The 17,265-nt window shown below is 54.6% G+C and overlaps 1 protein-coding gene across 1 annotated transcript; it reads right to left on the bottom strand.

Annotated features, from left to right (window-relative positions):
- Positions 1-121: 121 nt before the first annotated feature.
- On the bottom strand, positions 122-17,062 carry H310_07580 (hypothetical protein). The gene is made up of 15 exons (XM_008872980.1): positions 15,921-17,062; positions 15,295-15,877; positions 14,274-15,219; positions 14,034-14,220; positions 13,604-13,979; positions 13,262-13,559; positions 10,336-13,203; positions 9,992-10,287; positions 8,965-9,941; positions 8,664-8,909; positions 6,421-8,609; positions 5,408-6,358; positions 4,261-5,356; positions 725-4,197; positions 122-674 (listed from the first exon to the last, which is right to left on the bottom strand). The coding sequence occupies exons 1-15, from the start codon at positions 17,037-17,039 to the stop codon at positions 176-178; spliced, it is 16,104 nt and encodes a 5,367-aa protein (XP_008871202.1). The 5' UTR covers positions 17,040-17,062; the 3' UTR covers positions 122-175.
- Between the last annotated feature and the right edge of the window lie 203 nt (positions 17,063-17,265).

The raw sequence follows: 17,265 nt of genomic DNA, 5'->3' as shown, positions 1-17,265 counted from the left end.
ATTTCACGCAATTTGACATTCGTTTGATGCGTAAATATTGAGAATAATCGCTTGATTTTTGGAATGTTTGGACAATTTTTCTTCAAACTTCGTTCAAACTTTTCGGAAAAAAACAATCAACGATTGTAGAAATGTGCATAATTTGTATCAAAACAAAATGACTGAACGCATCCACCTACTCGGTGCCTTGGAGGAGCTCAAACCATTGCCGCAGCGCATTGCACAGCGTCTCGGGCAGCATGGAGGTGTTCTTCATGATAACGTAGTACGGGAACGGAAAGTTGTCCATGTATGGAGTCATTTCGACCTTGCCCTTGACAAAGCTGACGCTCTGTGTGTCGCAAATGCCGTGGCCGTCTTTCGGATGGTCCACAATCAAGAGCACGATGAGCTGTTGCTGTTCCATCGCGGCTTGCACGAGTTTCTGCATCTTCGTACGTCCGTCCTTGTCGAACCGTCCGTCCGAGATCAAAAACACGATTTGCGTGATGTCTGTGTTGCTGTGGCTCGACGCGTTCTGCTTGGCTTGGTTCAACAAGCCCTGGATCGCTTCCAACGTGTCGACCATGTGCGTTTTGGTCTGCTTGAAATGGAACGATCGAATCACGCGAGCGCCGGCGTCGTCCGTGAAAGGCATGTCGAACGGATGCAGCAAGTTCACGGTTTCCCCAAACCTGCACACAAGTTAGTCGTTGCTGTGTCGTGGGCATGTCAAAGGACGTACTTGACAACCGAGATCTCGCCGACCTCCAGCTGGGTCATGCCCTTGCACAAAGTGGTCAACGCTTCCAACGCCAATCGACCTGCATGATTGTCTGCCATCGATTCCGAATCATCGATGGCCACCATGACTTGATACGCTCGTTTCGACGGCTTGGTGCGGCGCAACCAAATCTTGTCCTTCCGGAACGAACTTGCAATGTACGGAATCACCTTGCGCATGTTGATGCGCTTACCCGTGCGGTAGTCACCTTGCAAACGCGAGCGGAGCATGGGAGCCAGCACCAACCGCAGTTGCTCGCACAATCGCTGCGCACCCGCACGTGTGATCTGGTCGTACGTGCTCCACAATACAGTCCCACGTTCGATCGAGTCGACGGTCTGCAGTTGCATAGCCGCATCCAACTCAGCTCGAAGGGCGTCAATGTCAACAGGCGCGGCATTCGTTTCGTCGTTCAGTTGGTTGCTCGAATCGTTGTCGACGCCAGACGCCACGACTGGGGCAAAATCATCGTTCTCGACCATGTCAAAGTCCTGGACGTCGTTTTGGGAATTGTCCGAATCGGCTTCACGGGCTTCCATGTCCTCGTCAACGCTGTCTGCCGTGAGTCCATCAGGTTTGTGTTTGTTGGACGGCTTCGCATCAAGCGGATCTTGCAGCGCCGCGGCAGCAGATTCGTTCGGTTTGTCTTCCTTGATTGGGTTAGTATGCTTAGTCGCATCGTTCGCGTCGTCCTTCGCCTCATTATCACCATCGCTCGCTTCGTCCTCCTCGTCCATCATGCCTTCCGGGACCGCCGAATCGTCGGTTGGCGCAAGTGCCAGGTCCACATTCGTGTCTTCTTGGTCTGCCATCTCACCGACGCCTCCTTGGTCGTCCTCGCGTTGTTTATCCTTGGGATCCGGCTGGGTCTCATGCTGCGTTTGGTTCGTGTCGAGGATGTCCATCCGTCGTCGCCAGTGTTCCTGGGCCTCTTCAGGATTACGGTAGGGGTTCGGGTCCTTGCGTTCGCGACTCTGCTCTTCCTCGGACTGGGCACCGACGACAGGCTTGAGCTCTGATCCGTTCGGGTTGGATTGCGCCCCCTGTTGTTGCTCGGTGCTCGTGTTTTCGTCGTCGGGGTGCTCCCCTTCGTCAGCAGCATCCTCGTCCTCCTTGGATTCGTCGTGATCTTGAGGTTCCAGCGCATCTTGGCCGTCCTTCGACTCGACGCCAGCAACAGCCCCTGCACTCTTGCTCTCATGTTGTTTTTCAGCTTCGGGTGGGGGCAAATCGTCGGCCTTGTCTGTGTCAGGGTCGTCGTTGGACGGAACGTCCATTTCTTGCTCTTCGGCACCGGCACCGAGCGGGACGGCTTCTGGTTCTTCTTCTTCGTCCACTTGGTTGTCGTCTTCGTTTTCCTGATCTGGGTCCGCCGTTTGCTCGTCACCGTCGTCGTTTGCATTGGGTGGCTCTTCTTCCGGCATGGCGTCGTCAATGTCGGCGGCATCTTCTTCGTTGTCTTTATCTTCGCCGTCCAAGTTCATGTCGTCCGCAAACTCATCTTCTTCCTTCTTTTGGTCGTCGTCGTCATCGGGGAGGGCGTCGCGGGGCGCTACGTCATCGTGTTCTTCTTCATACTTGTCCTCTGTGTCCTCGTTGACTGCGTCGTCTGGCATATTGCCATCGTCGTCCTTTGAGTCGTCATCGTCGTTTGCAGGCTTCTCTGTTGGCTTTTCGTCGTCGTTTTTGTCCTTTTCGTCGTTGTCGTCGCCATCCTTGCCGCGGACTTCGTCTTCCAGCGCTTCGCCTTGGTCCATCTTGCTCTGGTCGTCAAACTTTTCCTTTTCCTTGTCAATGCTGTCGTCTTCGTCGTCCGAATCTTCGCCCCAACGCTTCTCGTCGACAATGTTATCCTCGTCAAAGTCGCCCATTTCACGGTCCAGCTCCTCCTTGTCGTCGTTGGTATCGTCGTTGTCGTCATCGTCCGGTACGTCTTCCATCGTCCCTTCAAAGTCGTTTTGCATTTCCAGGCCGTTGTCCTGATCGTCGTCTTTCTTCTTCTCCTGGGGTTCTTGTGGTTCGTCGCCCTTGAGCCCTAAGAGCTGCTCTTCGTCTTCGATTTGATCGCTCACGTCCTTCTTCCCGTCGCCTTCGCCCATGCCCGTGCCCTCGACGTCGTCTTCAAAGTTCATGTTGCCACTGCTTTCCGTCGCGTCGTTTTCTTCGGGGGCTTTGCAAAACCCGTTGGAGAGCAACGTGCGGAAGATGCGAATCATGACGTAGTCGCACTTGGACATGCTCTTGTGGACATAGACGACGTCGCACAGCAACTGGTGGTGCCACGCAACAATGACTTTCCAGCTCGGGAGCAACAATTGCATCCAGCCCACACAGCGCTGATACACGACACTCCAATCGGCTCGCATGTTCGCCTTCAAAAACTGCCACAAGTCGTCCATTTGGGCACACAACTGGTGCACGCGGGAGGACTGCACCAACTGAAGCAAGTTGTGTTGGCACTTCAGCAATGTTGGCGAGTCGTCCTCTTCCTCATGAGCAACGTGATCGCACGCTTTTTGAATCGAGACCAGGATGCTTTCGACGACGCCGTTCAATTTCTGCGCAAACGTGGCCACAAACTCATCTTGCTCCACCGAGAACGCAGACACTTCGCAACCTGAAAGAACCCGTTGCTGTAGAGTCTTTTGCAGCCACTCGTCGTTGCGGAGTTGGACGTTTGTCAGAGGAACCTCGATGCTCGTCACGGACGCTTCGACCAGGACGGCGCGCACATGGCTGCAAATCTCGTTGATTTGGTGTGCGTTTTGAATCAACGAGTCCGGGCGCAACAATTGAATGTCCCGCGCCAGCACCTCAGGTGAAAACCCGACAATCGGAGACGGCGCCTTGTCTTGAAAGCCAAAACTAGTCGACGAGTCGAAGTTGCCATCGTCGACGGGGCGCGCCGGTACTCCAGACGTTTGCGGAAGCTGCGTGCGCTTCAGGCCTTTGCCGCATTGGTGCAACAATTGGCTGGACGTGTCCAGCAGCCGGTGGTGAGGACGAACTAAACGCAATTCGTCCACCCATTGAGATAACTGAAGCAAATCATCCGCTTGCTGCGCGTGCCAAGCCTTCAACGTATCTTGGGCGTGAATCCACGGCGATGGGCCTTGCGCCAATACGTGCAAGTGTTGGAGCAACCCTTCGTGCGTGTGTGCCATGCTTCCAAGCACGGCGCGCTGCTGCAAGATGCTGTGCAGCATGTTCTCGGCATACCCATTCATCTTGTCCACTTCCGACCACGACATGTCCTTGTTGTAGCCAGAAATGACGGTGAACCGCAGATTCTGAAGCTGCGCCAGGTATCGATAATAGTAACTATCCGCCTGAGTCCACACCGGCAGCGGTTCTTCGTGGGCGGTGGTCGGGCAAACGGAGGCGTGCAGGCGGAGCGACGCTTCGACACCAGGTACGCCCAATTCCAACAGGGACTACACATGCAGCACGTGAGTTCATGCCACATCGAGTGGCGTGGGATGGAATTCAAATCGAACCTGGATGTGCGCTTGTTGGGGTGGAGTTTTCGTCTTGAGAGTAGACCACCCTTGGTTCTTCAGTTCCGCCAACAGGTCAACGAGGGCTTTCTTCTTGGCTCCTTTCGGGGCCGTCTCGGATTTCAAACTCTCAATGCGTTGCAATACCGCCGTAGATAGCTCTTCACTGAGATGTCGTCCTTGCTGGTTCGACCGAAGCGTGGTCTCGCTGAGGAGCTCGTGTGTCGCAAACTTGTGGATTTTACGACTCAAGCTCGGGAGCTGGACCACCCATCGAAGGGACAGCGCCTCGGCCACCTTAGTCAGCGCGTCTGGCAATTCGACGGACACCGACTTGTCTACAGGGGGGACTGGTCCAACGCGCCAAATCGGAACTGCAACGTCCTCTCCATTCTCATCGTCTTCTTCAATGGGGTCTTGGCGCGTTTTGAGTTCGAGCCACGTCGACTGGAGAGCTTGAATTCCGTCGTACTTTTCGGACGTAATGTTGCCGTCGATGACGCGGTCCAAGAATGCCTGCATCGGCATGGCCAAGATCTCTTCGTAGTCACGCACGAACTTCATGAGCGTGCGATGGCTCTTTTCGGCCGACTGCGCCAAGGAATAGTACGTTTGCTCATCCCACTTGCTGATCTTGACAAATTCGTTCAGCTTGGTCTGAATCGGCTGACGGAGACGCGCCCACATCGGGTGCAGGTTGTATTTCAGGTGCTGCGCATAGTACCGATACAAGTGGTACATCATGCACGCGAGGCGGTACGTTTCGGGGTTGGCGTCGGCGTAGTGGGAGGCGAAAAGTTGGCTGCAGAAAGCAAAGACGAGCACCAGACGGGTTTGGAATTGCCCGACTGTGCACGACCGAAGAAAGCCTTCCATCGTGTCGAACAGTTTGTATCGCCACGATTCCAACCAGTCTTTTTCGAGCGGAGCCGGGACAACCATCCAATTCAAGTTGACCTCGCCGACAGCGTCGGATTCGGGTTTCGCCGTCAGCAAACTATACATGTGAAACCAAGCTTTGCGCGCTTCCAATTGAAAAGACCGCTCCTTGATCACCATCAGTTGTGGCCACGAGTACAGTTCCAATTTGCGCCATCTAGACGATGGTACACTCGTCAGCAACACGGACAAGTGATAAGGAGCGTACCGGACAACCAAGCCACTGAGAGCATTCATTTCTTCTTGAATCGACACATCTTTGGACGCGATAGCTTGCCATTCCTGTGCATGTTTCAAAAGCAATTCGACGCCGACCAAGATTTGCGCCAGCGGCACTTGGTTGGACATTTGACGAAGCCGGTTGGACACCAGCAAGAGCTTCTGGAGGATTGCGTTGTCCGGCCACTGAATCAAGAGCGACTGAAGACGGAGCATCAAGCGCTGCAGCGGTTTGCGGACCATGACGACTTCTTTGATGTGCGGATCACGGTGGAAATCAATGTTGGCAACGTATGCAGCACTCAATTGCGAAAACGGAATCGATTCGCAGGCCGCTTGTTCATCCAGGACGTGTTGAGTGTACACAACATGGCCGCCGCGCGCCGCCGTGTCGAGGTCAGGATCGAACAGAGTGTTGAGCGAAGCTTTCAGATGGAACCCCAGCGCATACTTCTTCACCCAGGCTTCCTTCAACGACGTGCCGTTGGCCCACGTGTGCACAAACAGTCGTTCGTGACAAGTAGCAACAAAGTGAACAACATGATCTGGCAAAGGGGATGGTACGGCATCGGGACTGTCGTTGTTGTCGGGACCGTCCACTCTGTCGGACCCGAGCAAATCCGAGAACGCCTTGGCAAAATCTGGAAATTGTTGTCGGTACTCCTTTTCCAGAAGTTGCTCTTCGCTTTCAATTTCCAACGTGCGCGTCTTAAATTTGTACAGCGCTTCCGCTTCTTCTTTTTCGCGTTCGATCTTGGCCTGGTTCTCCGACCATAGCTGCACGAATTCTCCGAAAATCGCTGGCGCCGTGTCGACCATGACATGGTGCGAGTCTGGACGCAGCGACGATTGATTGCGGTAATGCAACTCGACTTGATTCAACGCAGCCGTGAGTCGATGCACTGTCGACACATTGTGCTCGTTCCACGTGTCCTGGTGTCTAAACAAATCAAAGCAAAAAATGCATAAGATCAGCCATGCCAGCAGATAGTTGCAACGTACTTTAACAGAATTTCTGCTGTGGCATGGTGGGATTCGGGACTTGGAATGCACAGCAACGTGCGCGCAATGGATTGAATCTGGGACGTGGTCTTGTTGTCGAGGGCGTGGGCCACCAACGATAGGCCGTCCTTAACATGGTACACACTGGCAACGACAGGTTCGACGACATCGCGGTAGTCCGAGTACTTGGTTTGCAGCCGCGCGACAAAGCTATCGGTGGTTTGCTGGAACATTTTGATCTCTCGCGTCAACTGGGATCGGGCGGTGCTGTCTGCGCCAACTTGGTCACACCAATGCACGATCTTGTTCGTCAAGACCGACGTTGAAAACCGAACAATGTCTTGGAATAAATCGCCAAAGACATGCTTGCCGCACGGACGTTCGATCGCCTTGAGTTGCAACGCGTCGATCTTGTCCGACAAGGTCTGAGGGTCGCGGACAGGATAGTCCTGGGGGCTCAACTCGGTCATGCACGCATCCACGGTGTGTTGCACAGCCCACTGGGCCATGCGCCCCAGCAAATACTCGCGCTTAATCAACGGAATCAAGGCTGGATCCAGTGGCGACGACGGTGTCAGCAAGCCAAATCGCCACAAACCTACCAATGTCCAGGACACCCCTTGGCGTAGCAGTGGTTGATCTTGGTACGCATGATACAAGGTCAAGAACGACTCCAGCACAGGGAGAGACGACGTGAAGCGCGAGTCTGCCGAAGCAGCTTGAAGGAGCTGAAGGATTCTTGGCACGGCTGACGCAGCGCTCGATTGACGAAACGTTGTCAAGAGATCGTACACCGAATGCGGCCGTTGGACAAACACGTAAAGCGTCGACAGTACGAGCGACCACAAATAGTCGTCGCTCCAGGTGAACAACGCCGGTGTCGGGTGGGTAGTGGACCAATGATCCACTGTTTGCTTCAACTTTGTCGTACTAGCCGTGACGTCAACGATGGGCATTCTCGAGCACGGTTCCAAGTATTGCATGGCTAAAGTCGTTTCCACGGCCTGGAACAGGCGCACGAGCCCCCCAACTCGGGTCAACGTAACCGGGTCCGATTCTGTGTGGTAGACGCGACAGGAGACTTGGTCGAGCACATTCACAGACGAGTTCCACAACCGCTCGTGAAAGTACACCATGGTCGAGTTGATATGTTTGGCGACGACATCGCGGAACTGAGCATGGTCACAAGTTGATGCCATGGCAGCATCCTCTTCGACGTACTTGTGGGCGCGCCAGAGCAAGTCTTGGTAGGGCACTAGTGTCACCGCCGACCGCGACTTAACTTGTCGTTGCAGCGTCAAGAACGACTCCAGGTTGCTCACGAGATGCTGCACCATTGCCGTGTACGCTTCGTCGGCCTCAACGACCAGTTTCGCCAACGTACTGACGATATGCAGCTCCAGTTCCAAGAGGCGGAACTCCCGAAGCGGCGTGAGTTGCATTTGAATCCATGACGCAATTACAGGGCTTTCGTCGTCGCTGAGGAGCAGGACCGTCGCGTCTTGGTTGGTCGCGTCATCGTCTTCTTGCGGTTGCAAATGCACTAGCAAATGCGAATGGGTGGCAACGTACTTGGCTTGGATTTGGTCGAGCTGATTGCAGAGGGCATCCGGCAATTGCTTGAGTGTTTGAAACGAATGGCCAGACGTCTCAATGAACCACGCATACGTCGTGAGAGCATGAAGTACTTCTTGGGCGTACGACATCGGAACGGACATCACCAGAGCCGGCTCAAATTGATACACGGAGTTGTTTGTGCATAGCAAATCAACCAACGACAACTGGTTCACGGTCGACGGGACCACAGCGCACGCTGTGGCCAACTTTTCCACAGCCGAAATCGCAGTCCATGTGGTCAGACATGGAGGCAACTGCCGATGACCACCCCGTTTCCACAGCGTGTCCTTCGCACGTGCACAGCCGATGCAAGTCGCTATCGCATATTCCATGCGCTCGACCATGTCGTGGACCTGGACGACCGACGTTGACAGGTCTTGGTCGTGAAGACACAGCTGGCCAAACGCTTGCCATGCCTTGATGAGCCACTTCCACCCTACCAGGAACAAGTGCCACGGAAACGCCGTCGACGCTTCCTCCGTCGTGAGAACGGAACTCCAGGAAAAGCGCAAGTGCATGACGCTTTGAACGGCACTGACTTGATGGTGTGTCAAATGTGTATGGAGAGTTCGCTAATGGGCCACCAGTGTAGCATGAGATTCGAAGACATGGAGACTCGAACGGACCTGAACATATTCGTGAATACAAGAGTCCAGGGCCGCCAAAAACGGATACACAACAGGCACGATGTCGTTGTCGACATCGACAGCGTCCGCCCCGTGCAAGAAGCATTGGTACGACTGGTTCAGGACCGAGTGGCTTGTTGCCGCATGCTGAACCTCACGCTTGGACTTTTTGTGGATCGATTCCGTCAGCGACTTGATGCCAAGCAGCTTCTGCTCGACGTATCGATCCCACCAAGTGGATTCCACCTAGGCATTCGAGTGACGTGAATACGCAGACTGGTTCGAAGACATGTACGCGTACCATTTCCAGCGTTTGGAGCACCGCTTCGACCTTGGACCACAACAATTTGGAGTTGTCGTCGCCATGTTGACTGACTTCGGCACGCAAAATCTCTCGAGCAGGACGGTTGCCGTACAACGAATGGATGTCCAAGCCAGGCATCGATGCGTTCAACGCTTTGATGTGACTAGCGAGGAGGTTCCACGTATTCTGGAACGACGGTTCATCGGACAGCCATGTCGCAAAAGCATGCTTGGCGATGGGAGAGGCAAAACCGTTGTGTTGACCACTTCGATAAATCGCCCAAGGCAACAGGGTCGTCGCCAGGTCGTCGGTTCGTTGGAACTTGGCGCATTCGGTCCAAGATTCTTGGTTATTAAGAAGTAGAGACTTGGGCCATTGCGCCTCCGCCGCACCACACAGCAGCTCCACAACGTTGAGTACGGCAAAATTCGTCACGCCAGGTGTTTCGAGGAAGAGCGCCAATCGGGACTGCATGTGCGTCATACCGCGGCACGAATCACGAACAAACAGCTCCGTGGACAACGCAGGAGGGGCATAATGTGGCTCCGCCGGCCACACGAGGTCGATCGAAATGCCATATATATCCAACATCGCCTGCTGGCATGCTTGGTGCATGGTATATCCGTGATCCATGTAGGCTTGCGTGAGCTGGCTCCAGTTGTACGCGTGGCGCCAGGACATGGTGCGGTCTTGTTGCATCATGTCTGCGTGGAAGCATTGGAATTGACTGTAAATGCTCAGCGGAAACTGCACCGACGACGCGGAGTGCATGAGCGACAACAAGTCGAGATTCGACTTGGTCGAAATCACGTTAGGTGGAAGGAGCGCGACTTCAATGCACCGGTTGCGCATGGCGCGGCTGACTTCGCCAAACTGGGCGTCCATGGCTAAGAAGATGCGAAAGTCGGGGTGCGGCTTGACGACACGGAGCGTGCCGTTGACAACGCCGCATTCGTTCACGAGTAGCTCACCATCTACCGAGCGAGTTAGTTGGGCTCGTTTTGCAAGTCCGCACAGCACGTACTGATTTCCAACAACGAGTTCAATCGATCCAGCACGGACGCACTGCAAAAGTTAACGTTGTCGAGCAAGAGCCATTCCCCCGCTTCCAACGCTTGAAGCAAAGTGCCGTCAACCCATTCAAAGCAGCTAGACCGACCAGCCGTCGATGCCAGCAGCTTGATGCTGTCCAACTTTTCTTCGATGCCTGGAAGGCTTGGAATGGTCGCAGACATGGCCTCTGCCACTTGGACAGCATAGCCCATCAATTGCTGGAGCAGTGTAAGCATCAATGGGTCCAATTCGGATTGGTGCCCCTTCCTACGCATATCCATGAGCATGTTTATGCTCGAGCACAACCAAACGCACCAGTTGCGTTGGCGTTCGCACACCGCATATTCTGCGTCGGCGAGCTTGGTCACTGACGCAAAGTCATTCTTCAGTAAGCATTGCTGTTGCAATGATTGGACCGCGTGGCTGAGTTCGTTTTGCACTTGTTGGACTCGCCGCTGGACATCGACTTGCTCAAAACACCCGAGTAGCTCCGTGGCGTCCGTGCCAGAACTCAAGCCTAGTTCGTGCAAGCGATGACCTGTCAAGGACGCAAGCAACTTGACAATCGCCGACTTTCCACTGCCACTGGGACCAACGAGGAGGGCTGGCCACTGCAGACGAACACAGTGCATGAGCGCCTCCATGGGTTCCAGCCACTGTGTCAGCAATGGTGGTAAGCTCGACAAGTCACTGTACGATGCACGTGGCAAGACGGCCACACCAATTTGCAAACTGTCAGGTGTCACATAAAATACTGGCGGCGGGACGTCATCGGAAGTCGAATGGTCAGCCTCTCCGAAGACCTCGCGCCATCGCCGTTCCAGGCACAATCGATCTTGGACGGTGCGGAATCGCGACTTGTACAGCATGGGAATGTACCAAGTCACAGCGGGCGTGGTCAACGTAGACGCAAGCGTACACCATCGGAACACATCGCGCAAGTTGAATTCCCACGGCGCACCCTGTCGACCGTACGTCCCACTGACCATCGTGTCTTGATGCACCAACGCGTTGAACTCGATCATCTTTTGAATCGTCGACGGAGCAATCGAAGGGTACAACGCCGTGGCAATGATGTTCAGATCTTTGTTGCCCAACGAGTCGACCACGACACGAGTGAATCGGTTCAAGAACGATTTGGGCAGACCCTTGCGTCCCCCACCTTGTCGCAATGGATTTTGGGCGGCAAACACTCGAAATGTCGACGGACAATGGAAGCTCTTGTCGATTTCGGGAATGTAGACTGTGCCACGATGATCGAGGCACGCATTGAGACCTTCCAGCACACTCTGCGACGCCAAGTTGAGCTCATCCAAGAGCACCCACTGGCCGGCTTTGAGCGCACGCAAAAACACACCATCGCACCACGTGAATGGACTCGTGGCATCGGGATCTGTCGAAGGCAAGTCGGACCCAAACAAGTCGGCGACGTCCGTTTGCTCGGACAAGTTGATGCGAACCAACGTTTGCCCGCTCAACTGCGCCAGAGCGTGGATGAGACTAGTCTTCCCGACACCTGGAGACCCTTCCAACAAAATCGGTCGGGGCACTTGCAGGGCTCGCAACACACGCTGGAGATTCGTCATCGTTGTCGGTGCAGCAAGCGAAAACGGCAGCGGGACTGGTGCTTGCGGGCCTCGGGGAATGAAAAACGGCGACACTCCACAAACAGTGTCGTTGGATTCCCACGTCATGGATGGCAACACGTCTGGGACTGGAGGTGGCAGCGCTGCCAAGAGCAAGCCATACGCAGCAGTTCGTGCAGTTGTTGCGGCATGAAGCGATTGCGTCGACCCCAAGCCAAGCCCGTCAAGAATGGATAAGCCCGCGCCTTGAACAAATGCCATCGCGGGCGGCAGAGTCGACACTTGCATGAAATTCAACCACGACAGCAAGTCGCGCAGCGTCACTTTCCATCCTTGGCTTGAAAACTGGCTGTTGAATCCTTGGACAAACTGCATGACAGACGGGGCCAAGAACGCGCACGATGCGGGCAATCGATCCTTGACAACGATGGCCAAGTCGCTAACGCTTGACAAACTCGGCACCCAAATTTCCGTGAATCGGTTGCGTAACGCAGGCGACAACTCTCGCTTCCCAAAGTCCCCTCCAGGATTCATGGTCGCCAGGATTCTCCACTTGGGATCGGCTGTGATGTGCTCGGCGTCGTCGCCCTTTTCAGCCAAGACCAGTCCGCGTGCAGGTTCAAGAACACTGTTGAGGCGTTCGAGCACTGCATCGTCCGCCAAGTTGATTTCATCTACCAAAAACAAGTCGCCTGCTTTCATCGACGTCACAAGTGGTCCATCCACCCACTCGAACAACGCGACCGCACGCTGCTTGAGCTGTGATAGGGACTGTACAACGCCGTGCAGCGTCGAATCGTCAATTGCTTTGGCCTTGGCCAGCAACGGATCCAGGACAGGAAACAATTGCATTACGTTGGACGGGTCGACCGCATTCAACGGACTCGTGTCCATGTCGAACGACGTCGCAATGGTCGTGAACTGCTGCAGCAACGATCGCAACTGACTCAACACGGCGTCTTTCCCTCGGACGGGGCGCAAACTTCCAAGGAAATCCGCTGTTTCAGTGTGCTGATGGCAATTGAGAATGTGTAGCGACTGGTCAAACAACAGCGAGTAGAGCTGGCACACCGTGGTCTTTCCAGCCCCGGTGTCGCCCACCAACAGGACAGGCTCCTGGTGTTGCAAGCATCGGCCGACCAAGGCAAAGAGTCGACGGAGCGATGCAGTGATGGAAATCGACGACAACCCGCTGCTGTTTCCTTTGCCATCCGACGAGGCTAGTTTGTCTTGGACTTGAGCAAACTGTTCTGGCGTGCCCCACACCATGTTTGGTTCGTCCTGACCAATGATTCGAGTCGAGTCGGGCTGACCGTTGTATAGGGCTTCAAGGTCAATCGACGCGCCACAGTGCTTTTCGAGCACTTGCTGAACGACAAGTTTGTCTTCGTCCTTGCGCAGACGTTCTGCCAACAAAAAATACCCTTCCTCTGCCACCTGTTGCTTGGTCGTGGGCTGGCGCTGCGCCCATCGGAGCAAATCGCGGGTCGTGATGAACCCCGCTTTGCCTGCAAAGACACTGCTTTGAGCGCGAATCCGTTGCAGGTCCAACATGATTGTGATAAGCAGCGAGCAAAAACTGGGCGGCAATGCACTCCTACACAACGGATCACTTGCTTGAGCAAACGCTTATCCGGCACGACCAAAGTCCGCACCGTTCTTGCAAGATTTGCTGGAGTTCCTTGGGCGGCACCTCGTCGACTTGCAATTCGATGAATCGATTGCGAAATGCTCGACTGAGCACCTTACGACCGCCGTAGAGGCCCGGAGGATTTTGCGTCGCAAACAGCATGAAGCGAGGATGCGGTTGAATCGTGGTTTGAGTTTCTGGAATAAATAGCTCTCGGTTGTCGTCGAGAAGTCGATTCAACGCTTCCAAGACCTCGGACGGCGCCAAGTTGAGTTCGTCTAGGATGATCCACCAACCCAAGCGGACCGCCTGCACCAGGACACCTACACACGCGCTTAGAACAGGATCGCAGTGGCTACGACGATACCTTCTTGAAACGTGAGCTTGCCGTCCTTGTCCGACACGTACGACCCAAGGTACTCTTGGATGTCTGTGTGCTCGTGGTTATTAATGCGAACGCACTTTTGGCCCAGTCGAGCAGCGACGTAAAGAATCAACGACGTCTTCCCCGCTGATGTCGGTCCTTGCAACAACAATGGGTATTTTCCAATGACGACAGATCGCGCGATGTGGCGCAAGTTGAGCTCCACCGACGGTGTCAAGACAAATTTCTTCAGGTTTGTTACTGGATCAGCGTGGGCTTGATCGACAGGCTCCAGCGTCCCTTGGGGAACCCAATACGAGCTGATCAATTCGTACACTTCGTCCGACTTGCGTGGTTTCGGTGGCGGGTGGTCCAGTTCCTACGCGACAGTCTCAGCCCCATGGACCGTCGTTTGACGGCTGAAGAGACGCACTTTTTGCTTGAGGTTTGGAGCATACGCCTTGCGAATGCTCTTGGTCATTATCACCCGTGACGACGCGTCCAACTGGGTCGCAAACCCCATCGAAAAGCTTTCATACAATGCCCGCTGGATGCTGTAGCCCTTTTGGAGCATCGTCTTGGTCATCAAAAGCGACCGAGACAACGTTCGCAAGCTGTACCTGTTTCGAAACTGCATGTGAGAGTCCAGAGATCCACTCGGGCATCACGATACCTTGGCCGCTGTCTCGCGCCGTCATTCAAGACGTCCACTGCCATCTGCCGTGCTTGAAGGTAAAACTCGACGGTATCCGCGACCGGCGCATTCGCAATCTCCTTCCACTGGTGGTTGACCAGCAATGTCAAGTCTCGAGGACACACACATTCGTCGACGTAGATTTGGGTGAACCGGTTACGCAACGACGGAGGCAAGTCTTTCTTGCCGACGTCCGTGGGCGGGTTCATCGCAGCGAACACGCGAAAGTTCGGGTGGGGTTTCAGCAGGTCCACGTCGCCTTTTTCCGTGAGCGAGAGGCCGCTGTGTTCGCCTTCGAGGACGCTCGACAATCGTTCCAACGTATCCGCGGACGCCAAGTTGATTTCGTCGAGCAAGATCCAGTGACCGGCTTTCATGGCTTGAACAAGTTGCCCTTCAACAAACGCAAAGGCAAAGCTAGACTCGACTTGCTGGTGTTGGCGGATGAAGCGACTCAGGTCGCTTTGAAAGGCCGTCCACTGCGACGCCACCGACGTCGAGCTCGTCGTTTTCTGCTTCTTGGTCGTTGCCTCGGCCATTTTCACAGCCTTGAGCATGCCTTGGCTCATCTTCTTGAACGATTTCGCTTCGAACGCTTTCTGAATCACTTGTAAAAACGCAGCGTTCGACGACGACGGAAACGTTGCTCCAAACAACGCGACAAAATCCATGTAGAGTGGTCGCGCCAACTGATACATGTCCACAGGCTTGTACCCACCGAGGAGATCGGCCGAGTCACTCTGAACGTTCAGGTTCTGGACGACCAACGTCTGGCCGAGGGCAGACGCCAAGTACTGAATTAACGTCGTCTTGCCGCACCCTGTTTCACCAACTAGCAGTGTCGGTTCATGAGTCGACACTGTAGCAGCCAGTTGCTCCATCAGGCGAAGACTATGTCCTGTAAGGACAAACGGAATTTGGTGACCTACGTAAGTAGTCCCTGTGAGGGTTTTTGGCCACAATTTTGCCATTCTCGGGAATCCGTCGATGGAAGCAGTACCACGTGTAGTCGTTTGGTGAGTAAACATGGTCGACAAGTGTACGCGGCCAACTTGTACTTCGTTGTGGTGGGAGGTGAACGCAGGGCGATGGTTGACAAGCTGCTGTTCGACAACCTCGGTTGGCACCTGCCACAACGTTCCGACCGCCATCGCCGCTTCCACGCGTTGGACGGGATCCCGAATTCCCATGCAGAATACGTCCCACGCTTCTCGGACAATCGCTTCGCGGCGTTCTTGGGTCAAAAAGTGATTGGCGTCGATGGCGCCAATGAAGGTTTGCAAGCGGCGGCACCATTTGAGCATGTCGCGCAGAGAGAATTGTCGACCGTAGCTCTGGCGAATGGCACGCGACGACTCTTGACTGACCACGCGAAACGTGTCCAGCATATGGGTCACGACGGCCTGGGACAACTGCGGGTATCCCTGGACGAGCACAAGCTGTATTTCGTCCATGGATAGAGGCGAGAGGTGAATGTGATGCCACAATGAGGTCGGAAACCCTTTGGGCATGGCGGCCATGGACTTCCGGCTTGTGGAAAGCAATTGAAAGCCAGGAGCGGCCGTGATCGTTTGACCGCGAACCTACTGAATGTTCAGACATGAAATTGGAATATTCGTGGAATACCATGAGTGTATTTGTGGTCAGTAGCGGGAGCAATGCCGCCAACACATCCATCGACGCTCGGTCAATATCTTCAATCACAACCCAACGGCCTTCTGTGACGGCCCGGGTGAGTGCACCAGGTTGCCAGCTAAACTCGCCAGGAATATCTGTGCACACGTACGACCCGACGAGCGTCTTACTGTCCATTTGATCGTCCAAATGCAGTTCGACCAAATTCGTCCGGCCCGTGCGACGCGCCAAATCACGAATGATCGCTGTTTTCCCACACCCGTCTGTTCCTGTTACAAGGATGGCGCGCTCAACACTTAGCGCAATCGCCAACGACCTCAGCGCATGAGTCGTCGATGTCGTTTCGATCAATGGGGGGTACGTTGGTCCGGACACAGAGGTTGCCTTGTACGGCACGACAATCCCACAGACGTTGCAAAGGGAGGGCGGCAGGTCATTTGCGACCGACATAACGTGTGTCCATGAGGCAGGCAGGGTGATTTGGTTCGGCGAAGCGGCAGCAGAGGAATCGTGATTCGTGGTGGTCGAGTCCGTCTGCGGCGCGAGAAAGGTATTGCGCGTGGGGTTGTCCATGTGAAGCAAGATGCTGACGGCGATTTTCGCATTCGCCTGGGTCGTGGCATCAGTGGAAGTGCACAAGGCAAAGAATGGTGTCCAGTTCCACAGCGATTTGCATTCGATTGGTTTGACCTGCAAGAGTAACTTGGCGGTCGTGGCGGCACGGCGTTGGCGAAGCGTGGACATCGACGACAGTTGGAAGAAGAAGCTCGGCGCCGATTCCAGATAGGGCTTTACAAGTGGCCAGACGCGCGTGGTGGTGTGCATGGCACGCGAAAACGCATACGTTAGTACCTCGTGCGCGTCCTTTAGTTTCGTCTGGAGCAAGTGGGCGCATAGCTCGAGAATGAACGGACGAAAGTACACGGCAATCGCGTTAGCCACGACGTCGTCGTCGTCCGCCAGAAGCAATGCCGTCGCGTGGAGGACGTCGTTCGAGTGTTTACGGTACACAGCGAGAGCTTTCTGTTTTAGGTGCGCCGGTAGCACTGTGGACGCGTCCTCCAGAACATGCTCTTGGAATGCCTTGCACGCAGGGTGGAGGTCCGACATGTTGAAGGATGATCCGCGATGGTATTTGCGCTGGAATCGGTGCTCCACCAATCAAATGCATCCGGACTGTGACTGGTGCCCAGTATCGGCACCGTCAACGCCAGCCAAAACATATCAAAAAAATAGAAATAATTTTGGCAATCATCGGATTCGAGAAAAATCAAGCGAATATTCATAATTCCATGTTGAAATTGCTCACGAAAGGTTACGACGGTTTCATTTGGGT

This window comes from Aphanomyces invadans (genome assembly GCF_000520115.1).
Source record: "Aphanomyces invadans strain NJM9701 unplaced genomic scaffold supercont1.14, whole genome shotgun sequence".
NCBI classification, from domain to species: domain Eukaryota; phylum Oomycota; class Saprolegniomycetes; order Saprolegniales; family Verrucalvaceae; genus Aphanomyces; species Aphanomyces invadans.
This window is presented reverse-complemented; position numbering and strand designations above follow the sequence as displayed.

What these genes read in the sequence shown, in the direction of transcription:
- H310_07580 (XM_008872980.1), bottom strand. Translation starts at nt 17,039, where the DNA reads ATGTCGGACCTCCACCCTGCGTGCAAGGCATTCCAAGAGCATGTTCTG. An exon ending in CTCAGTGGCTTGGTTGTCCG is followed by an intron (nt 5,357 to 5,407) that starts GTACGCTCCTTA and finishes ACCATCGTCTAG; the next exon opens with ATGGCGCAAATTGGAACTGT. An exon ending in GGCGAGATCTCGGTTGTCAA is followed by an intron (nt 675 to 724) that starts GTACGTCCTTTG and finishes ACTTGTGTGCAG; the next exon opens with GTTTGGGGAAACCGTGAACT.